The 26,771-nt window shown below is 43.7% G+C and overlaps 1 protein-coding gene, 1 long non-coding RNA gene and 1 pseudogene across 6 annotated transcripts in view; 2 read left to right on the plus strand and 1 right to left on the minus strand.

The window, feature by feature from the left end:
* Positions 1-684, minus strand: part of LOC148149847 (uncharacterized) — a 50,179-nt gene extending 49,495 nt beyond the window's left edge. The window contains exon 1 of the long non-coding RNA XR_015757495.1: positions 56-684. This is a non-coding gene — a long non-coding RNA (uncharacterized LOC148149847). The remainder of the gene's footprint in view (positions 1-55) is intronic.
* The window catches only part of pak1 (p21 protein (Cdc42/Rac)-activated kinase 1), a 236,992-nt gene extending 226,165 nt beyond the window's left edge, over positions 1-10,827 (plus strand). For all 5 annotated transcript variants that reach the window (XM_087988411.1, XM_087988413.1, XM_087988412.1 and 2 more), the window contains 3 exons: positions 5,878-6,074; positions 6,825-6,962; positions 9,752-10,827. In XM_087988411.1, coding sequence (XP_087844537.1) covers positions 5,878-6,074; positions 6,825-6,962; positions 9,752-9,838 — 422 coding nt within the window. In that variant the 3' untranslated portion in view covers positions 9,839-10,827. The remainder of the gene's footprint in view (positions 1-5,877; positions 6,075-6,824; positions 6,963-9,751) is intronic.
* Positions 10,828-17,866: 7,039 nt separating this feature from the next.
* Positions 17,867-21,662, plus strand: LOC148149848 (uncharacterized; annotated as a pseudogene).
* The last annotated feature ends 5,109 nt before the right edge of the window (positions 21,663-26,771 follow it).

The following is a 26,771-nucleotide window of genomic DNA, read 5'->3' on the forward strand; positions in this document are numbered from 1 at the left end:
TCCAATTGACATTAAAAATCCAACTGGTTGACTAATGGAAGAAAATCTTTCTTACCTGAGCTGCTCTCTCAGTGATCTTGGAATTCACTCAAATACATATGCACGACTGGCATTGTGGGAGCAACACTGTCACCAGGACTGCAGAGGTTCAAGGAAGTCAACCACAGCCCAAGATTAGCTAGGTATGCCACAATACATTGCCAGAAATACGCAAGTGAATTAAACACCGCTTCTAAATTACATGCATTAATGAATGCTGTTGTAAACTTTAGTGGCAGATTTCTGGTGTGTCCCCTCCATGTCCAAGACAGTGCAGCGAGCCTGCACACCTCTCTGTTCTGCAGCGAGAGCCCAGTGTTCTGCAGCGAGAGCCCAGTATTCTGCCCAGCAGCCGTGCAGGAAGATTGGCTGTTGTGCACTCTCAGATGAATTTAGAACCAGTGTACAGTAAACAAATTTGTTTTTGCTGACTGCACTGTCTACATTTGTAACACAAGATGGCGCTTTTACCATTCCTGGTGTGAAATGTTTATTTTGGATGTTCATGAATACATTGCCCCACATCCCTCTAAACCTTTCCTATTCATGTACTTATCCAAATATTGTTTAAATGCTGAAACTGCATGTGCACCCCCCCCCCCCACTTCCTCTGGCAGTTCATTCCACATACAAATCACCTCTATTGTGAAGACATTGCCCCCCCCCACCCCAGGTCCTTTTTAAAACTTTCTCCTTTCACCTTAAAACTATGCCCACTGGTTTTGAACTCTCACACCTTAGGGAAAAGACCTTTGTCATTCACCTTAACTGTGCTGCTCATGATATTATAAACCTCTATACAGTCACCCTTCAGCCTCCGACACTCCAGTGGAAAAGTCCCAGTCTATCCAGCGTCTCTTTATAACTCAAACCCATCATTCCTGGCAACATCCTGGTAAATCTTCTTTTGAACCCTCTCCAATTTAATAATATCTTTCCTATTGTAGGGTAACCAGAACTATATACAGTACTCCCAAAGTAGCCTCAAAAACCTCTTGTACAATTGCAACATGAATGTGCCAGGGGCTGACTAATTTTAAACTGTTCACTTACCATTTTATGCTGGAGCCTTTGCATGGTCTGACCTTGGCTGTAGAAGGGATCCAATGGCGAGCAGAGTTGGGAATCCAAGTGGCAAGTGTAAATCCAGTGAACCAAAACCACCTTTTGTATCATGGGATTGAAAAGATGCCCTTTCAAGATGTTTCTTCAGTTGTTCGCTTGCACAGCTTTTAAGAGGGGCCACCAATAATGTTCATGCTCTTGCCTCTGACCGATGTTCATCACTGATCGTGCTAACTCTGTCTCGCGTGACAGTGCTCACACCTTCCAACTCCAAGCAGTCCCACCCCATCTCACTTTTTTTTCAACTCACTCCTCTCACAACCGTACTCCCACTCTCACTTCCCATTCCAGCAATGTTGACCCTGTCCACCCAATGAGCAGCAGTGTCTGCCTGTGGATGAGGGGAGGAACAATTGTCATTGCCCCCCTCCCTGCAGCAGGGCTGACCTCCTCGACATTGACTAGACAGAAGGTGAGTTGTCAGGATGGGGTGAAGGTTGGCAGGAGTGGGTAGTGAACATTATCTGAGGTGAGAGAAGTGATGGGGGAGGGGCGTTGGGAACATTGACAGGTGGTGGGATACCATGAGCAGCATCAGCACCGACAGGGTGCTAAAAGCTTTGACACTCCAGCTGATACCTGTGCTAGGAAAAGCTCTCAATCCATGTAAAACCCAGGTTAGTATAGGGCCGGAAAAAGATTTAGATTGAGGTCTCTGCTGATATGACCATCTACTCCCACTGCCATGGGAACTCGTGCCACTGTCTCAGCAAGGTAAAGCCGACAATTTAAAGTTTAAACTTCCTGTATAGGGAAGTACTGTTCTGCACAGGTGAACACATTGGAACTATTCAGGGGAACTTTTGAGGAGGTAAGTTCAAAGTCAATGTGAAGGGCAGTTTTTTTTAATACAGCGATAGGTGTCTGGTACACTCTGCCAGGGGTGGTGGTGGAGGCAGATATGATAGGGGTGTTTAAGGGGCTTTTCCATAAGCACATGAATATGCAAGGAATGGAGGGAACGCGACTAGGGGCACACAGGAGGATTAGTTTAAGTTGTCTTGTTCAGCACAATCTCCTAGGCAGAACTGTTCTATGTTCTAATCAGGGGTCCTTTGCTCCTCCCCATATCAGAAAATCTCAGTGTGGATTTTTGTGTTCCAGCCTTGGATTGTGACCAGTTTATGTTTAGTGGTTGATTGGGCGACAGCAACAGATCCTGCAGTGGGTGAAAGAATTGACTATGCATTGATTTCCGTGTGAAAGGTCCTACAGAAATGCAGATTTTTTTTTTTGAAAGCGCTATCCAATCCATCATCCGTGATATTTACCTGCCCTTTTGAAGGGAGAACATTATCTTTGAAGAGCGGCACGGTGGATCAGTGGTTAGCACTGCTGCCTCACAGCATATGGATCCCCAGTTCGATTCCAGCCTCGGGCGACTGTCTGTGCAGAGTTTGCACAATCTCCCTGTGTCAGCGCGGGTTTCCTCTGGGTGCTGTAGTTTCCTCCCACAGTCCGAAGATGTGCAGGTCAGGTGAATTGGCCATGCTAAATTGCTCATATTTTTAGGTGCATTAGTCAGAGGGAAATGGGTCTGGGTGGGTTACTCTTCGGAGGGTTGGTATAGACTGGTTGGGCCGAAGGGCCTGTTTCCCACTGTAGGGAATCTAATTTTTACATTCTTCTCAGTACTTGGAGGAAAACATTATACTGGCCAGATCCTAAAGTGGGAAACAGACATTGGGTATGGAAGCCTGAAAGGCTGAAGGTTATTCTAAGGCAGTGTTGGGGTATTTCTGATTCTGGATATTTGTGAAGAAAATTGCTGTTCGATTTACAGAGTATGCCTTGACCATTGATTGGATGACTACAGGAACACGCAGTATTTACATTGGATGATGTAGGATTTACAGCGCAGAAGTGGGTCCGTGCTGGAATTTACTCTCGATACCAATGTCCTCCTATTCTCCTCCATTTCACCCCATCAATACTGAATATACAGGTTGTTCTGCTATAACACAATAGCTGCATTCCTCTGCAACAACATGCTAGAGAAAATCGCGCTATGGAAAAGCACTATAGAGAATCGCGCTGTAGAAGATTGCTGTAGAAAACCACTATATCCGTTCAGTAGAAAGTTTGTGTTATCCATACAGCACCCACAATTCATCAGTCGCATTATAGCCAATTTGTGTTAACAAGCCAAGCATTGTATCAGAACAATCTGTACGCCGATTCCAAATGAAATATAAATTATGTCTGAAAGCCCTAATCCTTATTATTGACCTCCCCGATCAGATAAACTAATTGCGTTAATACTGTTAAAATATTCTGGAACTAGTTATCACTGCCTTGAAATTAGGGGGTCACCCATTTAAGACAGATTTAATTTTTTTCTCAGATGGTTTGAGTTTTTGAAATTCTGTTCCTTTAGAAGACAGTGGGAACAGAGCTCTTGAATTTATGTAATGTAGTCGTAGATAAACTTTCACCTCTTCCACATCAAGAATTTATTGCATGTAGGTGGGAGTGTGGAATAATTGATGATCCATTTAATATGGATATGTTTTCTGAGGAGCCATTGATATTTTTTCCCCAGTGAGGCAAGTCTCTATTAGGCTGACAATACAGGGTAGCAATAGAGTGAAAAACAGATGGGAAGGGATGAGGGAAGTCAGTTTATATTTTTTCTTGTATTTCCAGGACAGAAACAGGATACTGAACCACCTTGTTCATACTGGTTTTTAACCTCCCGTAAAACTCCTCCCACCTCTTTTCAACAATTTCATCTATTGATCCCAGTCTTGGAAAATTATGAGAAGGAGAATTGAAGAGAAACATGACATGAACATTTCAGGGCAATATTGACCATGTTATGTGATAAATGGGTAAATGAGAGAATGGGATAGGATTCATGATTATGGCTACAAAATGCAACAGCTGAGTGTGCTGACAGAGCATTAGGGCACCCCGGGGTCTGTGCGCTCTTAGAAATCTGTTCACGGCAGAGAGACATCCTTACCAGAAGTGAACTTGCTATGCTCTGGATAACAAAATGGAATACACAAGGCTTCAGACCAAAGCAGTCACATCTCCAAGGTCCTCTGAAATGGCATGGCAAGATACTCAGTACTTAATGCCAATTTCTTGAGAAACTGGGGATGGTCAATAAGTACCAGCCCTGCCAAAGGGGCCAACACACTGTGAATGAATTGGATCAGTACAAAGAATGTTTTAGTCCTGCTTCGTCCTCACTCTGAAGGGAGAGACACTGTTGGAAATGACTGTGTCTTTACTTTGTCAGGCTTTTCTTTAATATATGGAGATCATGTTTTGTACATGGCATGTTGCGAAACCTTAGTTTTCTTGAAGAAATGTGTGAATGGTGGGAAAATGAGCCTGATTTTCAGGATTTTGCAACTAGCATCTGTTCATCTGGAACAAATCCAGTTGGCAATATGCTGTGTGCCAGACTTCACAACATGCACATCCTGTGGCATGTCCCTTATGGAAGTACATGCAAGTGCAATGATTAGATGCAGGAGTAGGCCTTCTCCGTTATTTAATAAAATCATGGCTGCTCTGATTGTGACCCCAAAACTAAAAGCCTGCCTATCCCTGACAGTGCTGCCTTGTTTGGCAAGGACCTGTCAAAAATATTCAATGACCTGCCTCCACTGCTATCGGGCAAAGAGATTTCCAAGGTGTCTCAACACTGGAAAAACATTTGTCCTCATCTTTGTCTTAGATGTGAGACCCCTTAGTTTTAAACTTGTCCGCTAATACCAGCCTCTGCCACAAGTGGACAATCAGTACTTTGCCCGATACATTTTAATCATTGGGCACATTCCTGTTCTCCAGAAACTTTTTTTCGTTTTATGACCAATTCAATCAATTACTGGTCATCCAATTACAACCACAGCCCACAAGGGTCAGTGTCAAAATAAAAATTGGAAAGGTGAAGAAACAAAGGAGGAACTAAACCAAGATGGAGTTGGAGGAGACAATGCACTGCAGCTCCAAGGGTGCCCACCTCCCTCCAAAAGCTTTGACTGTACCAGTGGGGTGCTCCCTCTCCCAGGACACCTGGACACAAAGGTTGGGAATTATGACCTCCTCTACAAGCTGCTGCCTCAGCTTGTTGCTGGTTTCTTTAGCCTGGCCCTGGAGCAAACTCACAAGGAGATCCTCCTGACCAGACCACACTGGGTAAATGTAAAAATATCACAGAGCTGACCTGACTGCAGTCTTTCCCTAAATGTTTCAGCTAATTGGTGAATAGCCAGGGTCTTTTTCCAAGGGTGGAGGAGGACTTAAGGCGAGAGGGGAAAGATTTAAAAGGAACCAAGGGGCAACGTTTTCACACACAGGGTGGTGTGTGTATGGAGTGAGCTGCCTGAGGAAGTGGTGGAGGCTGGTACAATTACATGTAAAAGGCATCTGGATGGGTATATGAATAGGAAGGGTTTAGAGGGATATGGGCCAAATGCTGGCAAATGGGACTCAGTCAGATTGGGATATCTGGTCAGCATGGACGAGTTGGACTGAAGGGTCTAATTCCATGCTACATGACTCTGCTTGCATTGTGTAGCTGGGGTTGGAAGCAGTTATAAAAAATGTCTAGTCACGATGCATCAACCATTGGTAACACAGCAGACTCTGTGGAGCAGCTGACCTTTTCCTGCCCATCTTTTCATACACCCAACATGCCAGTTGCTTGCTATTGAGTAATATGACACTAATCTCTAGCTCTTGTTTTCTTTCCCTCAGCCGACTTTGGCTTCTGTGCTCAGATTACGCCAGAGCAGAGTAAACGGAGCACGATGGTGGGGACACCATACTGGATGGCCCCTGAAGTGGTCACACGAAAAGCATATGGCCCCAAAGTAGACATTTGGTCACTGGGAATTATGGCAATTGAAATGATTGAGGGAGAGCCTCCATACCTGAATGAGAACCCCCTCCGGGTAAGACTGTGTTTATTTAATTTGAGTGATTTCAAAACATTAACAAAATGCTGAAATACAATAGCTTGAGAGACCTACTTTCATGAGCAGCTTCCTGATCTATCTGATGTAGGTGCTAGGTTTTATTGCTGAGACCTCCTGGTATATGTTCAGACTTGAACTCCTGCCCAGAGCGAATGGGAATTGATATCCTAGCGAGTAGTGGGCATTTGGCTGACTGAGTCCATAATGACACCATTGAAGCCAACCTTGTGACTCCTTATTCTTTTAGGGAGAGTGTGCTCTTGCTGAGTCGAGTTTAAATTTGCAAATAGTCAAATCATAGTGGAATATGGGTGGCCAACTTCACCAAATCCACACCCACTCCTACCCCTCACACACCCACGCGACACGTGCACACATATCACTCAGTCACCCACTCTGTCGTTTCTTATGGGGGTTGGCTAAGATCAGAAATTGAGGCCTAATTTATTTAAAATTTCGTACATTTTTTTAATCCAATTTTTCAGTGAGTGCAATTTATCAATTCTCGACATTTATCAGTTTTCACAGCAAATTGTGGCCTTTGTATTCTAAATGTATCTTCCCAACCAATTCAATGTCACAGCTCAGCGGCTTAGAATCACATAAATCATGAAAAGAAATTTTTGGCAATAACTTCAAGCAGGACCTAAGTCAACTACAGTTGAGCTTTTGTTTTCTGTTGATGACCTATTAATTGTAATTTTTTTTGTTATTTCACTTCACTAGGCATTGTATCTGATAGCAACAAATGGCACGCCAGAGCTACAGAATCCTGAAAGGCTATCTCCTGTATTCAGGGATTTCTTGAACCGTTGCTTGGAGATGGATGTCGAGAAGAGGGGTTCATCCAAGGAGTTGCTTCAGGTTAGTTAGGTGTTAATGTTAGCGGTGATAGCAGTGGTCTGTTACAGAGCATTTGGGGAGTCTCGCTTTTAGCCAGGGCAAATGCAAGAATGCCAAACTTCAAATGAGCAGACAATTTATCAGAGAGTAACTGGATGGCTCTTGAAACAGCTAATAGAAACATGATAGAACAAATTAGATTATATTACATTACATTACAGTGTGGAAACAGGCCCTTCGGCCCAACAAGTCTACACTGACCCGCCAAAGCGGCGGCCCATCCATACCCCTACATTTACCCCTTACCTAACACTACGGGCAATTTAGCATAGCCAATTCACCTGACCTGCACATCTTTGGACTGTGGGAGGAAACCCACGCAGACACGGGGAGAACGTGCAAACTCCACACAGTCAGTCGCCTGAGGCGGGAATTGAACCTGGGTCTCAGGCTCTGTGCCACCATGCCGCCCACTGTTCAGTAAGCTTAAAGAGTAACATTGAGGATGGGTTACAGAACTTGGATTATGATTAGAAACAAGATCAGGATGAAGGGCTTTTGCCCAAAACATCGATTTTCCTGCTCCTCGGATACTGCCTGACCTGCTGTGCTTTTCCAGCACCACTCTAATCTTGACTCTGATCCCCAGCATCTGCAGTCCTCACTTTTGCCTTATGATTAGAAAGCTAAGCGGTTATCTCATTGTCTTGTGTAAAGTGAGAAGACGTTAGATTGGACAGATACAGAAAAGCCATTTCCTGCAGCAGTGGAATTCAAAACACATCTTTAAATGAGAAGACAATCTTGTGTCATGTTCATAGAGCATTGACAACAGCTTTATTAATTTACTTTTTAAGTTAAACATAAAGTTACTATAGTCCTATCAGGCAGTAGAGCTGGTCTTTCATGAGCAAGAGACAACTGGTGGTGGTTTAATCTGAGGGTCACCACACCTCCAGTGAGGAAAGAGATAGAGGAGAAGAGTCTTTCATGGTCCCCTCAGCTGATGTGGGAATTAAACCCATGCAGTTGGCATCACCCTGCATTACAAACCAGCCATCTAGCTAATTGAAAATCCTCCTCATCTGTTTTGGAAGTACAGTTAGTTTTAATGTAGGAATTTGGACACAGCAAACTTACCAAAAAAATCCATAATAAAGTAATAAAAATGGGCCACACAACAGTGGTAACTCCCCTTTCTGTTCCATGAACAGTGCTATGGGTCTCTTTCTGCCTGCCAGACTGGGCAGACAGTTACTTGATTTCATACCTCATCCGAAAGATTACACCTCCAATAGGGCAGTAGTCCCTCAGTGCTGCATTAGAAATGTGGGCCTGAATTTTGTGTTTTGGTCTTCGGAGCAGTTTTTAAGATGCTAAAGGGGATTGACAAAGTATACACAGAGCATGCGTTTTCCTTTGTGGGGCAATCTACAACAAATGGTCATGGTTTTCGGGTAAAGGGCACTGAATAAATTTGAGGAGACTGACAGACAGACAGATTTTTTTTTTAATTAGTGAAGGGTTAAAGGGCTATGGAGAGCAGACAAGAGAGTGGAGTAGAGGCCGAGATGGGATCAACCATGATCCTCTTAAATGGTAGAGCAGGCTTAAGGAGCTGAATTGCCTACTCCTGCTCCTAGTTCTTATACCAATAACTATGTGATTCAAAGGGCAGAGTGGTACAACTGAGTCATGGCTTCTTGTAGATTGGGCAGGAGGCTTTGTGTGTTATAAATAGACAGGCAAACCACGTCCATCGTGCTTTAGGAAAAAAAACACATCTGAAAGTGGAGTCGCAGGTGGATAGGATAGTGAAGAAGGCGTTTGGTATGCTTTCCTTTATTGGTCAGAGTATTGAGTACAGGAGTTGGGAGGTCACGTTGCAGCTGTACAGGACATTGGTTAGGCCACTGTTGGAATATTGCATGCAATTCTGGTCTCCTTCCTATCGGAAAGATGTTGTGAAACTTGAAAGGGTTCAGAAAAGATTTACAAGGATATTGCCAGGGTTGGAGGATTTGAGCTATAGGGAGAGGCTGAACAGGCTGTTTTCCCTGGAGCGTCGGAGGCTGAGGGGTGACCTTATCGAGGTTTACAAAATTATGAGGGGCATGGATATGATAAATAGACAAAGTCTTCCCTGGGGTCAGAGAGTCCAGAACTAGGGTGGCACGGTGGCACAGTGGTTAGCACTGCTGCCTCACAGCGCCAGAGACCTGGGTTCAATTCCCGCCTCAGGCGACTGACTGTGTGGAGTTTGCACGTTCTCCCCGTGTCTGCGTGGGTTTCCTCCGGGTGCTCCGGTTTCCTCCCACAGTCCAAAGATGTGCAGGTTAGGTGAATTGGCCATTCTAAATTGCCCGTAGAGTTAGGTAAGGGGTAAATGTAGGGGTATGGGTGGGTTTCGCTTCGGCGGGTCGGTGTGGACTTGTTGGGCCGAAGGGCCTGTTTCCACACTAATCTAATCTAATCTAAACTAGAGGGCATAGGTTTAGGGTGAGAGGGGAAAGATATAAAAGAGACCTAAAGGGCAACTTTTTCACAGAGGGTGGTTCATGTATGGAATGAGCTGCCAGAGGATGTGGTGGAGGGTGGCATAATTGCAACATTTAAGCGGCATTTGGATGGGTATATGAATAGGAAAGGTTTGGAGGGATATGGGCTGGGTGCTGGCAGGTGGGACTAGATTGGGTTGGGATATCTGGTCGGCATGGACAGGTTGGACCGAAGGGTCTGTTTCCATGCTGTACATCTCTCTGACTCGATGATTAATTATTTTTCCCCACTTTATTCTCTTGTGCCCACAGCACCAGTTCCTGAAGCTAGCGAAGCCACTGTCCAGCCTGACCCCACTGATCATTGCTGCAAAGGATGCAGCCAAGAACAATCGTTAGCACCATGTGGGATCAAGCAGAGACCCCCTTGTCCATCTCGATTTGCGTATCAGAGCGGCCCGCTCACCACGACTGAACCATTCCTGAACCCTACAATGCAACCATTCCTGACCCAGAGCTCCTCCACTTCAACCCTTTCATCGCCAAATTCCAGGAAAGGGGGTGGGAGGTGGGTGGGCTGGGTGAGAACTGAGGGGAGGGGGGGGGGGGAGAGAGGGAGAGAGAGCGAGCGAGCGAGCGAGAGCACTGTCAGGTTGTATCTCTGCCATGCACTCCAGTGCATCAGTTAACACATGGGTGAAATTCCTCTCTTGTCTGAAATGGATGTAATGATCTCTCTGAAGTGCTGGATAATAGTGCTTTGCACCTTTCAGATTGTATAATTGAGTTATACAATTGTTGGATAATTGAGTGGGGTGCTGGTTGTGACCGAGAGCGGACCCTGTGAATTATTCCATCTGAACAATAAACTGTTGACTTGTACCCAACAAATGAGAGGTACTAGCTGCTGGGTATTGTTTTTGTACGTTTCTGAAGCATGGTTTCTCGACATGTCGACAACGAAATGCTTTCAATCTTTTTGTTTCTTCATCACGTCAGTCAATAAGTTTTGCTTCTCTCCCTGTCTTTCACTTTGATTTATCAATCAGCTCGATGGCTTTGGTTCAAGGCTATTCCTAAATCACTGAGAATGTACAACAGGCTGTTTATTAATTATGTACATGGAGTAGTGATTGAGACTGTAGTTTTAATGCACTCAGTGCAGTCTGACATGTAATTTCTTTCTCTTTTGTGTGTGCCTCTCCCTCCCTTCCCCATTAAATATTTGTTTGTACCAGTCTTCTAAACACTACGACCCCAAAAAGTGGTGCCATACATCTGCCTTGAGTGACTTTCATGCTGCTAAATTTTGAAAATGTCTATAGTGTACAAAACTATGGAATTTTAATTCCTGGGGGATAAAGAAATAAAAGGGTGTGTTATAATAATTCTGACATTGTTTTTCCATTTTTGGGGAGAGTGATTTGGGTGCAATGATCTACCGCAAATTGCTGAATGATTTACACAAGAACAATCGTGCCATTCAGTGAGCCTTTTAAATTGATGGGAAGTTTGGTCATCTCATTGAAGCAAGGGTTGAAATGAAATTCCTTTTTAATGTGGATGATAATGATGTGATTGTACAGCCTTGAGAGTGTTGTAGCAACAGATTGAATAATGATTTTCAAAAGTGAATTGTATAATTACACAAAGAAGAAAATATATTGCAGAGTTTCTCAGGAAAGGACAGAGAATGGTGCTAATTGGATCCTACTTTCAAAGAGCCAGCAGATGCATGATGGGACAAATGGATGCTTGTGGTCTGTAACATTCTTACAGGGATTATGAAACTTTCCCTCAAAGACCCCCCTCTTGCCCTCTTGGTATGAGGCTTTGTCACATTTGCATGCACTGACATGTGTTATGGACCAGACCAGACCAGACCAAGCCGCCTCAAAATATTCATAACATAGTCTCGACACAACTTTTTCTTACTTTAAATGAAAGATGTTGCATTCCAGATGTAGTTTGATTGGTCAGACTACCAGATTTAAAGCAAAGCATACTTCATTCATCCATTATAGTTAAAATACAACAATAGAAAGAAGGAATTGGAATAACTTTATTGGAAAACTTAACAGAATAATAGCTACAGTAACTTACTAATTAACTTCCAATATAGTTATATCTCAAAACACACTCATGGCAAAGGCAAATTCAGAAAGTAGATTGTCTCACATGCAACTCCAGTAGCAAGCAGAGAACCCAAGTAGCAAGCCAAGAGAAAGAAAGAATAGCTTCCACTTCAAGACCCCCAGCAGCAACTGCTGAATGCTAAAGCTAAAATTCCTGTCTGTGGGTAGAACTTGACTACACCCATTCAGGCTGCTTCTATTGTTCCAACTTTCTAAAACAAAACCCTAAGGTCTCACACACTATTTACTCTAGTGGCTCTGGTAGACTGCTTATCATCTCTGCCTTAAAACCCCTCTTCAAAAAAAAAAAAACAGGACAAAATGACGACTTAAAGCCACAGTATTGTTGCAAATAGTTACAATTGAAAAGGTTGGTTGAAAGTCTGTGTTCAAGCCTTTGTCATCTCACTGGTGTGTTTCTGCAGCACTTTGGCAATGCCCTCTTAATATCATGGATAGAAAATCATTCAGTTTTAAAAAAGCAACTTCCTTCCTGCATTTTTTGTTTCCATACGATGTGGTGACTGTGACAGGATTCTGATGTGGTGGGGCCATATTCATAACAGGAGGTTTGCCAAAAGGAAATCTGTCAAATTTCCCCATCGTGGATACAAATGCAAGTCTAGTGCATGGTGTCATTGTCATTTATTTTCCAAGCCCCACAAACCACCTAATCTGAAGCAATATCTGCTGTTAATTCATGGTCACTGGACCAGAGGTTCTGGAATTCCCTATCAGACAATGCTGCAGGAGTATGTTAGCTTAGGAATAGGTAGTAAGGACCGGCCAGTAATACCAACATCCCAAGAATGACGAATTGGATAAAAAGGAAAGATGTTGACCATCACTGAAGAAAGAGCAGCAGATTTCTTTTTCCCCCATTTGTTTATTGGATAGAGGTGTTGTGGCTTGGTCAACATTTTTTGTCATATCTCTAATTACCCTGAAACAGACGGTATTGAGTTGCTATGTTAAACCCCTGCAGCCCATTTGATGAACAGTGCTGTTAACATAGAAAAATACAGCGCAGTACAGGCCCTTTGGCCCTCGATGTTGCGCCGATCCAAGCCCACCTAACCTACACTAGCCCACTATCCTCCATATGCCTATCCAATGCCCGTTTAAATGTCCATAAACAGGGAGAGTCCACCACTGCTATTGGCAAGGCATTCCATGAACTCACGACTCGCTGAGTAAAGAATCTACCCCGAACATCTGTCCTACACCGACCCCCCCTTAATTTAAAGCTATGCCCCCTCGTAATAGCTGACTCCATACGTGGAAAAAGGTTCTCATGGTCAACCCTATCTAAACCCCTAATCATCTTGTACACCTCTATCAAGTCACCCCTAAACCTTCTTTTCTCCAATGAAAACAGCCCCAAGTGCCTCAGCCTTTCCTCATACGATCTTCCTACCATACCAGGTTCCTTACCAGGTTAAGAAGAGGGTTCCAAGATTTTGACCAAGTGATGGTGAGTGGCTGGGAAGGGAATTTTCAGGTGGTGGTGTTCCTATGTATCTGCTGCCCTTGTCCTTCTGATTGGAAGTGGTCATGGGTTTGGAAGGTGCTGTCTAAGAAGCCTTGATGGATTTTTGCAGTGCATCTTGTAGATGGTACACAATGCTGCTAGTGAGTATTAGTGATAGAGGGAGTGGACGTGGTACCAATCAAGTGGGCTGCTTTGTCCTGGATATTGTCTAGCTTCTTGAGTGTTTTTGGAGCTGTACCCATCCAGGCGAGTATTCAATATTCCATCACACCCCTGACTTGTGCCATGTAGATGGTGGGCACAGGCTTTGGAAGAGTCAGAAGGTGAGTTACCCAGTGCAGGATTCCGAGCCTATTGTCATTACAGCATTTATATGGTAACTCACTAGACCAGTTCAACTTCTAACGAATGGGAGCCCCGAAAATGTTAATCATAGGGGATACAGCAATGGCAATACCAGTGAATGTCACGGGATGGAGGTTGGACTTGCACCACACAGGTACCAGGGAATGTTACTTACCAGCTTACACCTGGATATTGTCCAGATCTTGTTGCATTTGGGTTATAGCCTCTTCCATCTGGGTCCAAATGGGCAAATGTAAGGAATGGAGTAGTGTAATGCTGATGTGATGGCATGTGATTGTCTGAGAATAAAGGTACAGACTTGGAGAAGCTTTAGGATACAGCTACAAATTACTTAACCAAATGGTTATGGCCTCTGACATTAGGGAAAATACTAAGAAAAGTCATGGAAGACCCCAAGAAATGTTTTTAATTCCTGGTAGTGCTGAGACACCTCATCACAAAGTGAACAGTGGGATGCAGGAAACTATCCATACCCTGGCTGCCTTGAGACCGTGCTGGTGAGGCTTTTCCTGCAATTTGCAGTGCCTGCTTTATAATGGGGTGACTTGCTTTGCCACTTCAGGGGGCATTGAGTTAATGGGGTGGTCTGGGTCTGGTGCCACCTGTAGAGGTGGGGGCTGATGGATTCCCTGTCCAAGAGCACATTGGTAAAACCTTTTAGTAACTGTGCAGCAGCTATCGGGGAGAAATTACATGGGGTTGGATACCCTGAGCAAGATGGGATCTGTGATATGAAATCACAGGGTAAAAAAAAAACTCATTGTTTTCAGAGATACTCAAACCAATTCTTGAATGCCACCTGCCTCTCTCTTTATTTGCAGTTGCTGAATAAAATTGAACATTCGATTTGATGATTGTGATGCCCTGGGAGCCTGTTGCCATGGTTTCCAAGTGATTTTCTGATGACTGTTCTTCAAATATTAGTCATAGTGAGCTTTTCGTGATTCACAACCAAAGAAATTATATGCTTGAAGTGTTCAACTTGTTCCAAACAAGTCGATCCTTCCTTTTCTCCCGCAGAGTTGGATAGCACTGCCTTGTCTGGTCTGATTTTTATTTTCTGAAGCTCTCCTGATCATGTTGTGATCATGCTTGTGAATGACAGCCTGGCTGAGTCTCAGGGATGCTCAGAGCTCTGTATTTATTTTTTTGAGAAATTCTTTCTCTGCAGCTGAACATCGCAGGCTCTGCTGGGAGTTATTGCCCACTCCTAATTGACCTTGAGCTGCCTCAATGGAGCCTCTGCCATCTGTAATGTGAGTTTTTATTTCACAGACGTTGAGATTGGGATCTGAGTGCAGTACTGACCAGTTGCCTCATTACAGGACCTACCCTTCAGATGCCAAACCAGGACCACCTCTGCCCGGTGGAATTGGTAGTAAAGAGTTGCCAATTCTAAGGGTGGGTGTCTATGACCTCCTACCTATTGATGTGTGTCCATTGTCTCCAATCACCCAGCAATCCCCTATCTCTTCTCCCTCCTGCACCCCTCACCCCATCTATTTGTACATCATCCTGGGTTATTGTTTCGCCATGGCCAACTGGAAAAGGAACAGAATATTCCCTGTTACCAAATTGGATTAATCTCAACACTTAGTGAACCTTTTCAGGTTTTCCTACCAACTGGGAGGAGACGTTGGGCAGGGCTAATCTGTTTGTGTTTCGAATTGCATGTCCTCATTTACCTCTGATACCCCCCCCTTAAGAATCTATCCATCACTTTCTTCTAGAAGTTCAGCCTGAAACATTGATCTCTGTGGCCCATCACTCATGATATCTAGCCAACTAGAAAAAGACCCATTTTTGCCCTTTTGTTTTAAAGTTCATTCACTGGATGTGGGCATTGCTGATGACACCAGAATTTGTTGTACACACCCAATTGCCCAGAGAGTAGTTAAGAGTCAACTACATTACTGTGGGTCTGGAGACACCTGTAGGCCAGATCAGATAAAGATGGCAGTTTCCTTCCCTAGAGGACATTAATGAACCAGATGGGTATTTTCCTCCACAATTGACTATGGTTTGATGGTTGCCATTAGATTCCTAATTCCAGATGTTCTTTTGATATTGAAATCAAACTTTGCCATCTGCCATGTTGGGACTTGAATTCTGGTTTCCAGAACATTCCCTGCGTCTCTGGATTAATAGTCCAGCAATAATAGCATTTGGCCATCACCTCCCCCTGCTTCCTTAGCCAGCCACTCTTCTTTTCATGTCAATATGGGACCCCCTAAACTATTAGCCTATCTTCAACAGCTATCAATATGGCATTTTATCAAATGTCATCTGGAAATCCAAGTACAGTACATTAGCAAGTTCCCCTTTATCCAGAGCACATTATATTTCTTCAAAGAACTCCAATAAATTGGTTAAACATTATTTCCCTTTCAAAAAAGCCACTTTGTCTCTGCCCAATTACCAGGGACTTTTCTCTGTCTTGTTATAACATCTTTAATAGCTTCTATTGGTTTCTCTCTTAGAGATGTTGAGCTAATTGACCTACCATTTCCTGCTTTCTGCTTTCTTCCCTTTTTGAATAAAGGAATAGTGTTTACTATTTTCAGATCGAATGGAACCTTCCCAAATCTAAGGAATTTTAGAAAGTTAAAACTAATGGATAAATTCTCACACTTTTAACCTATTTTGAGATGACAACATGAAGCCCATCAGGACCAGGGGACTTGTCAGCTCGCAGCTCTATTTGCCCAGTACCACTTCCCTAGTGATTTGTAATTCTTCCTGAGTCCCTCCTTCCCTATTATTTCCTACCATGAGCACTATAGGCTAATAGTGTCAGGGGTCACACATTGACATGGACAGAAGAGTGGCTGGCTAAGGAAGCAGAAGGTTGTAAGACCTCTGGAGACCTTGGTAATGTTCTGGAAACCAGGGTTCAAATCCCAACATGGCAGATAGTGAAGTTTGAATTCAATAACAAAAGAAAATCTGGAATTATATCTACTCCTCTATAGTGAAGATTGTATTTTCCCAGATTAATTTTCTATCAGACCATTGTTCCCTCTTGAAATCTATATCTATCTCTGACACCCAGTTTTCATTTGACCATTTTTGTTTTGCACTTTAATTATTCTCTCCTTGGGATGGATCAGCTCAGTTGGATGGATGGCTAATTTATAATACAGAGTGATGCCGACAGTGTAGATTGATTCCTGCACTGGCTGGGCTTACAGTGAAGATTCTTCCTTCTTGACCTCACCTAAGGTGTGGTGACCATCCACACCAGTCATACCTCTCTCTCTGATAAGAGAGCAGCCCTCTGGGACTATGGCTTTACCTACAAATCTTTTAGTAGTTCTTTCCTGTATTTTAAATTCTGTCCAATCTTCTGACCTGCCACTGTATTTTGCATAATGATATGACTTCTTTATTTAATACAATGCTTAATTTTTTTAGTTAAGCACAGACAGTATTAGATCTTCCCCTTGGCATTTCCTTTCTGGTTGTATCTTCTGAAATATCCCCTAAATGTCTGCCATTGTATCTCAATCCCCTAACCGAATTTGTTAGCTCTGATTTCATGCCCTCATAATTGCCCTTTATTTGAGTTTAAAATCCAGTCTTGGACGGACTTCTTTTTCTCTCTCAAACTGAATGTAAAAGTCAGTCATATTACAGTCACTGCAACCTTGAGGCGGATTCACTGTGAGATGATTAATTCATCCTGTCTCACGGCACAGTACCAGGTTTATTATAGCCTGCTGTCTGGTTTGCTCCAGAACGTGGTGTTCTAAGAAACCATCCTGAAAACACTTCAACCGAAAACAGAAAATGCTGGAGGTAACTCAGCAGGTCTGGCAGTATCTGTGGGGAGAGAAAGCAGAGTTATTGTTTCGAAACTGGTGATTCTTCAGCAAAACTGGCTGTTTTGTATCAGTGGCTAGCCTATCCCCAGAACTGGAAATAGAGATGTCGGGGAAGGGAGAAGTCAGAGACAGACCAGGTGATGGTGAGATTAGAGTGGAAATTGGAAGTGAAATTGACAAACTTTCTCAATTTTGGATGAGAGAGGGAAGCAGCACCGATGGTGCCACTGATATACCGGAGAAAGAGTTGTGGGTGAGGCTGGAGTAGGATTAGAGCAAGTGATATTCCACCTACCCCACAAAGACACTGGCATAGTCACTGCAGGTTCCCATGGCAACCCCCTCTGACCTGCAGAAAATGGGAGGAGTTAAAAGAGAGGTTGTTCAAAGTGAGAATGAGCTTGGCCAGGTGGAGGAGGCTGTTGATGGATGGAATGGTTCTGACCTTTTTCCAGGAAGAAGTGAAGGGCCCTGAGACCATCCTGATGGGGGATGGGCATATAAAGGCATTGCACAAATCTGAAACTGACGTAAAACGTCAGACGAATCATGGATGCAAATGGGGAGTCACTGGACAAGGGGTGAAGTCATTGAGTCGGGGTGGGAAGAGATGGGTTCTGTTGGACAGGAACAGGTAAAAACGATGGCTCTTCCCAGACAGTCCTGTTTGTGGATTTTGCAGAGAATGTGGAAGCAGCTGTGAAACAATGAACGTAGAACAGTTCAATGTTAAATCACCTGGACCAGATGGACTACAGTCAAGATTAGAGTGGTGCTGGAAAAGCACAGCAGGTCAGGCAGCATCGGAGGAGCAGGAAGATTGATGTTTAGGGCAAAAGCCCTTTATCCCAAAGAAGGACATTTGCCTGAAATGTCAATTCTCTTGCTCCTCGGAGGCTGCCTGACCTGCTGTGCTTTTCCAGCACCACTCTAATCTCCCGCATCTGCAGTACCCACTTTTGCCTAGTTGATTTTAACCTTACTGCAAATCCTCTTCCAAGGATGCCTACATTGAAGAAGTTCTCCTCTCCCTACAAAGATTCCTGATGAAGGGCTTTTGCCCAAAACGTCAATTTTCCTGCTCCTTGGATGCTGCCTGACCTGCTGTGCTTTTCCAGCACCACTCTGATCTCCAGCATCTGCAGTCCTCACTTTAGCCCAGGGATGATACTAATACCACTTTATCTCACATCCCCTCCATGACTGACCCCCTTCACAAAGAGTTTGAGCTAAAGAACAGCAGGAGCAGGACTAAGTCTTGATTTACTCTCCAGCCAGTAAAATTTATCAAACCCTTTGCCATTGTTAGTTAACTGTGTCACGATGCAGTGGAGCAGATGTAAAAGTAAGCAAGCTTCCATGTTTTGGTTTTCATCTCCAGAGGCCCGTATCTATCCAAGTCAGAGTTCCGCCAGCTCCTGAGTCACTCCCACTGCAAAATACATCTGTCCCGTTAGACACTGAATGGAAGGCAGCAAAAGTGCTGAGGATTGTGCTGCCAATACTTTAGGCTTTTACCTGGAATCTTCGGGACTCGAAGACCAATCACCAGAATGCTGCCATGAATACCCTGGAGAAAAGTCGTAAAGACAGTAAAAACATTTTGTCTTCTAAAATATTCCTTGAAGAATCTTTCTGTATTAGTGATGACTGTGTTGGACGCTAGATCAACAAGGCATACATTATTTACAAATCAAAACAGAAGTTGCTGGAAAAGCTCAGCAGGTCTGGCAGCGTCTGGGGAGAGAAATGAGAGTTAATTAACAAATTAATTAATTACCCTTTCCCTATGTAAAAACAAATAAGCCTATTGAAAGTGAAAGCCCAAATCCATTTTGTTTCAGGTTAGATTAAATGCCCTCTGATTCCTGATAAAGGGCTTATGCCCAAAATATTGACTCTCCTGCTCCTCTTTACCCGGCTGGGTAAAGATGGCAGATTTCCTGACTTCAATATCTCAGATGGGTTTACCTGGCCAAGGAGGGTTATCATGGTCACCACTGAGTCAAATTATGTGGAGAGTCGACGTTATGTGGCGCTGGAAAAGAACAGCCAGTCAGGCAGCAACCGAGGAGCAGGAGAGTCGACGTTTCGACCATAAGCTCTTTGAATTCCTGATGAAGAGCTTATACTCGAAACATCGACTCTCCTGCTCCTCGGATGCTGCCTGACTGACTGTGCTTTTCCAACACCACACTCTTTGACTCTGATCTCCAGTATCTGCAGTCCTCACTTTCTCCTCGACCAGATGCCATGTCAATCAAAGCTTTCATGGGGCAGGTTGGTGCTGCCAGCATGGGATGTGGGGGAGGGGGGTAATTTGTGAGAACAGCATTCCCAACCATGCTAGCCCTTCAGTGGAGCAGTTGAGGTGCTGGTGTTCCCTGTAGATGGGATACCAGCATTCCTCTCCACACTGGTACTAAGAGCTAGAAAAGAGATTGGGGCTGAAATCCTAGCATCAGGATCTCTACTACCCACCCGCTCCACCCCCTCCCCCTCCACTAGAGCTCCAGAGATGACCTGACCCCGAGAGACACCAGGCCTTACTAACATAGGGATCTAGCTCAAGAGCTTCCAGATCTCCTCCTCATATCACTGAGTTATATTTAGCTTTTTATATAACATTACAGAGATAGTGGAGAAGTTGAACATTATAACTTGACAAACAAGTTTTGCTTTAACTTCCCACCTAGATGCATGCACATTACTGAGTTGAGCAGTTACAGATAAGGGAGCACACTACTTCAGTCATTGTGCCGGCTATACACTCAGAGCAATGCACCACTGAATAAATCATGTAGGATTTGATTTACATGAATTTGCACACTGAGACTCAGAAAATGCAAATGGAGGCCATAGATGAACATACGTGTGTGCCTCTGTCTCCGTGTGTGTGAGTGCATATGTGTACGTCCCTGTCTGTGTGTGGCCCTGTGTGTGCATGTATCTGAGTCCATGACTCTCTGTATATGTGTCCCTGTGTGTGTCTGTATATGTATGTGTCCCGGTCTCTGTGTTTGTGTGCATCTGTGTTTTCCTGTCAATGTGTCCCACTCTCTATGTTATTGTGTTTTCCTGTGTATGTGTCCCACTCTCTTATTGTGTTTTCCTGTGTGTGTGTTTTCCTATGTGTTTTCCTGTATATATATGTCCTGGTCTTTCAGTTTGTGTGTGTCTGTGTTTTCCTGTATGTGTTGTATGTGTCCCTATGTAAGTGCCTGTGTGTTTTCCTCTGTGTGTTTGTATGTGTTCTTGAGTGTATGTGTCTGTGTGTTTTCCTCAGTATGTGTGTTTGTATGTGTATCTGTGTGTTTTCCTCTATGTGTATGGGATGTGGGGGAGGGGGGTAATTTGTGAGAACAGCATTCCCGACCATGCTAGCCCTTCAGTAGAGCAGTTGAGGTGCTGGTGTTCCCTGTAGATGGGATACCAGCATTCCTGTCCACACTGGTACTAAGAGCTAGAAAAGAGATTGGGGCTGAAATCCTAGCATCAGGATCTCTACTACCCACCTGCTCCACCCCCTCCCCCTCCACTAGAGCTCCAGAGATGACCTGACCCCGAGAGACACCAGGCCTTACTAACATAGGGATCTAGCTCTGTCTGTGTGTTTTCCTCTGTGTATGTGTCCTTGTGGGTGTGATTTCCTCTGTGTTTGTATATGTTCCTGTGTGAGTGCGTGTGTTTTTGTATATGTTCGTATGTGTGTATGTTTGTGTGTGTGTGTATATGTTCGTGTGTGTGTATGTTCGTGTGTGTGTGTATATGTTCCTGTGTGTGTGTATGTTCCTGTGTGTGTGTGTATGTTTGTGTATGTGTGTATGTTCGTGTGTGTGTGTGTGTATGTTTGTGTGTGTGTATGTGTATGTTTGTGTGTGTATGTGTATGTTTGTGTGTGTGTGTGTATGTTTGTGTGTGTGTATATGTTTGTGTGTGTGTGTGTTTGTGTGTGTGTGTGTTTGTGTGTGTGTGTGTATATGTTAGTGTGTGTGTGTGTGTATATGTTAGTGTGTGTGTGTGTTTGTGTGTGTGTGTATATGTTAGTGTTTGTGTGTGTGTTTGTGTGTGTGTGTATATGTTAGTGTGTGTATATGTTAGTGTGTGTATATGTTTGTGTGTGTGTGTATGTTAGTGTGTGTGTGTATGTTAGTGTGTGTGTGTATGTTAGTGTGTGTGTGTGTATGTTAGTGTGTGTGTGTATGTTCATGTGTGTGTATATGTTCGTGTGTGTGTGTATATGTGTGTGTGTGTATATGTTAGTGTGTGTGTATATATGTTAGTGTGTGTGTGTGTGTGTGTGTATATGTTCGTGTGTGTGTGTGTATATGTTCGTGTGTGTGTGTATATGTTCGTGCGTGTGTGTGTATGTGTGTGTCTGTGTGTATATGTTTGTGTGTGTGTAAATGTTAGTGTGTGTGTATATGTTAGTGTGGGTGGGTGGGTGTTCAGTTTCAACAGAAACTTGGATCCTTGCCTCCCCTCCCCTTCTCTCAAATGTAAAAGAAAGCAGGGGAAATAAAACAGTGCAGCATGGTTGGGGTTCTGGGCTGTGGTGATTTATAGCCTTTGTACCCTAGGGATTGGAGTTTAAAAATAAGCCCCGTGCCCCCCCACCCCATTTAAAATAGGGATGAGGAAACATATTTTTTCTCTCAGAGGTTATGATTCTTGGGAATTTTCTTCCTTGAAAGGCAGTGGGTAAAGAATCTGTAAGTATTGTATGGCAGAGGTAGATAGCTTCTTGTCAAAACGTGTGGTGCTGGAAAAGCACAGCAGGTCAGGCAGCATCCAAGGAGCAGGAGAGTCGACGTTTTGAGCATAAGCTCTTCATCAGGAATGTCAGCACCACACTTTTCCAGCACCACACTTTTCCAGCACCACACGTTTTGACTCTGATCTCCAGCATCTGCAGTCCTCACTTTCTTCCATAGCTAGCTTCTTGATGACCTAAGGGATGAAATACTATCAGGGAGATATAGGAGTGTAGAGTTGAAGTTAAAATCCGATCTTACCGAATGGTGGAGCAGGCCCGGAGGTCTTTCATTCCCTCTCCGTGTGGTCACTTGTTCGTTAGCCTTCACAGAGCAGCTGTAGCACTCGCTTCTATGTCCCAGAGGGTCACCATGGTGCAGGGATCTATGAATGGATGATGAAGATATTCCACCACCAAAGCCATCAGCAAGTGACCAACTCCCACAAATACCATGGATTCAAAAAACAGGAGTGTGGTTTCCGTGGTGATAAGTCTTAGTAACACTGCAAGCAGTGGTACTGATGTGGCATTGATAACACTGAGGCCAGAGGGTGAATAAATAAATCAAGAGCTAGGCGAATTCTTGGGAAGCATGGGCTATAAGAGTAAATTTAACACTTCGGTCATCATCCTGACTTGGAAATATATCACTGTCACTGGGTCAAAGTCCTGGAATTCCCTCCTTAAGTACATTGTGGGACTACCCATAGACTGCAGCAATTTGAGAAGCACTTAACCAATAAACTTGTGTGTCTTGGCCTCGTCCAAAATGTTATGAGGGGGTTCTGTGACTGTGCATCCAGTTGCTAGGCCTCAACATCTGGAATTCCCTCACTAAATCTCCAGCATCACCTGCAGCTACCCACCACCTTCTCAAGGGGCAACTAGGGACGGCAATAAACACTGGCTCAGCCAACAGCACCCACATCCCATAAGTGGATTACCATTTCCAGAGTAGACTCAAGGGGTTGAATAGCCTCCTCCTATTCCTGTATTCAACATGATCTTTGCTATAGAAGGATGCTATCACCAGTCCTCTTCCCTAATCTGGATCTCAGGGTCTATTTGGGTCATAATGATGTGGGATTAACCAAGACTGAGTCCTAACAAGAAGAGGCACTTAACGAGATGTAGTTTATTGCATGATGGCAATTCAGTAGAACTTACATTAACTAGTTAGACATTGTTTCTAAGAATATTGAGAGACAATCAATGGTACATCTGTATCCTTCATTTCCCTCCCCAAGACTGATGACATCATCACTTTGGGCAGGATTTACCTCAGTCTCCAACATTAACCCTTTCAATGATTTAATTTATTGTGGTCACGTACCTGAGTACAGTGAAAAGCTTTGTTTTGCAAGCAGCACAAGCAGATCATAGAAAACATGGACATACAGATCATTGGGTGCTTGGACAGAGTGGGATATACAGGTTACACTGCACAGGAAGTGTGCAAAGCAGGATCAACATTATTTGAAATTGGAGATGTCCATTCAGCAGTTTCTAACACCAGAGAAGAAGCTGGTCTTGAACCTGTTGGGTGTGTGTGTGTCTTGAACCTGTTGGGGGTGTGTGTGTGTGTGTGTGCAAGCTTCTCAGAACCATTACCTTATATAGCAAAATCTGATGCCGCAGTGCAATATTTCGAGGGCAAATTATACTGTATCGCGGTGACAACTTTAAAAAAAGTGTAGACTCTAAACATAATTTGTAAAATATGCTTGGATGATATAAGATCCAAAAAAACACACACAATGTATAAATGCAAGTCTTTAGCTATGGTCTGACCAATATGTTATTCAAATTTAACCTCTTTATGTTATAAAGAATGTTATGCCCAGCATCTATGTTTGGGCTTACAAACCTGTAACAGTTACAACATACCAATGCTAGGCATTGAACAGTTGTAATGAAGAAGTCTAATTACCTCCCCAGAAGTGTCACTGAATCCCACTCCATCAACATCCTGGGGGTTACCATTGACCAGAAACTCATTGACCGGTCATATAATTAGATTAGATTCCCTACCGTATGGAAAAAGGCCCTTCGGCCCAACAAATCCACACCGGCCCTTCGAAGAGAAACCCATTCCCCCACCCTATATTTACCTCTGACTAATGCTCCTAACACTATGGGCAATTTAGCATGGTCAATTCACTTGACCTGCACGTCTTTGGATTGTGGCAGGAAACCCATGCAGACACGGGGAGAATGTGCAAACTCTACACATTCAGTCATCCGAGGTGGGAATCAAACCTGGGTTCCTGGTGCTGTGAGGTTGCAGTGCTAACCACTGAGCCACCGTGTCACCCCAAATGTTGAGAAGTAGAGTCCTTCGTGGTAACCTCAGTCAGGACAGGAATTGAACCCATAATGTTGGCCTACTCTTTCTGACAAACTAGCTGCTTACTAACTGAACTAACTAACCTCCAGTATATAAGTACAGAGGCTGCAAGAGCAGGTCAGGGGCTGGGAATTCTGAGGTGAGTAACTCATCCCTGAATCTCCAAAGCCTGTTCACAAGGCACAAGTCAGGTGTGTGATGGAATAGTCACAGAGTTGGAGAGCCCACTGAGTCTGCGCTGACATTGGCATCACCTTCAGTTCTTCTGGCACAGGTGCCCATTGGCAGTGTCCACTAATTACTGCTGTAATTCCCCAAGTCAGTTGCTAAATCACCAAACAGCCGGTCTCTCCAATCGATAAATGATGGTAATACAGTTGAATGTTGGGAATGCTCATTGTACCCAGGGTTGCATGTCATCCAGATCTTGCTGAGACTGCCTCAGTCTCCGAGAGGGTATGAATATAGATTTGAAGTTTTTAAAATTTCTCAGCTGGTCGTGTGCAATTTTAACTTTGTGACTGGAATCTGACATGAGGTGGGAAGTGAGCATTACTCACTCCTCAGCATTTAGAGGATCCATTTCTTTGACGTTGCAATGATGTTTCTTCTGATTAAACTTCATGCTTTTTTTCTTCAATTCCGTTCCAATAATCATTTTTATCATGGTCTAGCAGGGTGACAATGTAAACAGAAGCAATGCAGTTGTTTACTTCCCAGGTGCCCTGACATTAATCCTCCAAGATACTGACTCGGAAATTATATCAAGCAAAAGTGAGGACTGCAGACGCTGGAAATCAGAGTCTGGATTAGAGTGGTGCTGGAAAAGCACAGAAGGTGAGACAGCATCCAAGGAGCAGGAAAATCGACGTTTCGGGCAAAAGCCCTTCATCAGGAATGAAATTGTTTTCCTGACCTGCTGTGCTTTTCCAGCGCCACTCTAATCCAGACTTGGAAATTATATCACTGTTCCTTCAGTGTTGCTGGGTCAAAATCGTAGAAATCCCCCTAACCCTACCAACTGCACTATGGGTCTACCTACAGCACGTGGACGGCAGCGGTTCAAGGAGGGGCTCTTCCAGGGCAATTAAGGATGGGCAATGAAAGCACCTGTTTGTGATGCCCACATTGTGAGATAGAATCAATGGATGTAAGAGTTAATCTGAAGTTGTTTTACTTTCTGTTAAAACAAAATGTGTCATAGCAGGGCCCCTCACAGCAACATCTGAAACTTACGTCAGCCGTTAAGTCGAAGCTCAGGCTGCATGTGGTGCTAACAGGGTGTTAATTCCTGAATAGAAACCAAAATAATTGCGGATGCTGGAAATCAGAAGCAAAACAGAAACTGCTGGAAAAACTCAGCAAGCCAGGCAGCATCTGCAGAATTAATGTTTCAGGTCCAGCAACCCTTCCCCATAACTGTCCTCAAGAAGGGTCACTGGACCCGAAACATTAACTCATGTTAATTCCTGAAAACTGGATCCAATTCAACTTCAGCACCATCAGTGAGTCAGTGAAAAGATGCAGATTAAAGTACCATATGTTTTTATCATAGAGTCATAGAGATGTACAGCATGGAAACAGACCCTTTTGTACAACTCGTCCATGCCAACTAGATATCCCAACCCAATCTAGTCCCACCTGCCAGCACCCGGCCCATATCCCTCCAAACCCTTCCTATTCATATACCCATCCAGATGCCTTTTAAATGTTGCAATAAAGGTTTCCAGTAGGAGCCTCTCTACCTCCTTTTGTTATCCGTTCAAAGTATTAAAACTGGGTAAAAACCGAAAGAACTGCGGATGCTGTAAATCAGAAACAAAAGCAGATATTGCTGAAAAAGCTCAGCAGGTCTGGCAGCATCTGTGGAGAGAAATCAACGTTAACATTTCCAGTCCAATGATCTTTCCTCAAGACTGTTAACTTTGATTTCTCTCCACAAATGCTGTCAGACCTGCTGAGCTTTTCCAGCAACTTCGGTTTTTGTTATTAAAATTAGGACACGGTGGCGTGGGATGAGAGAGAGGTTACTCCTGTTTAGTGTCAATTGATTTTTTTTATCATCGCTCTAAATCTCCCTTGCAATTGGTAAATTTTGCATTTATTTTATTGAAGATTTGCATGATTTAAGCTGCTGTTAATGTTGTTTCATCAAGATAAGATCTCACACTTTTACTCGGTTACTGAGGGAATGTAGGTACATCTGCCTACATCATTATTTATGGGGAGCAGGGCAGCAGAGTCCCAGGACAACAGCTTTAGAAAATGTTCCCATAACGTCCCTGAAGAGGCCAATATCCCATCAACTAACAAGCTTCTGACTAACCCAAACAGAGGAAGTTCATTCAGGAATGGACTGAACACATTGAGAGACTTCCGGTCAAGTTGGAGTTTTGGAGACAGCATACAACA

Source organism: Chiloscyllium plagiosum, unplaced genomic scaffold, assembly GCF_037043375.1.
Source record: "Chiloscyllium plagiosum isolate Xiang-an unplaced genomic scaffold, Cpla_swu_hap1 HiC_scaffold_6, whole genome shotgun sequence".
In the NCBI taxonomy this organism is placed as follows: domain Eukaryota; kingdom Metazoa; phylum Chordata; class Chondrichthyes; order Orectolobiformes; family Hemiscylliidae; genus Chiloscyllium; species Chiloscyllium plagiosum.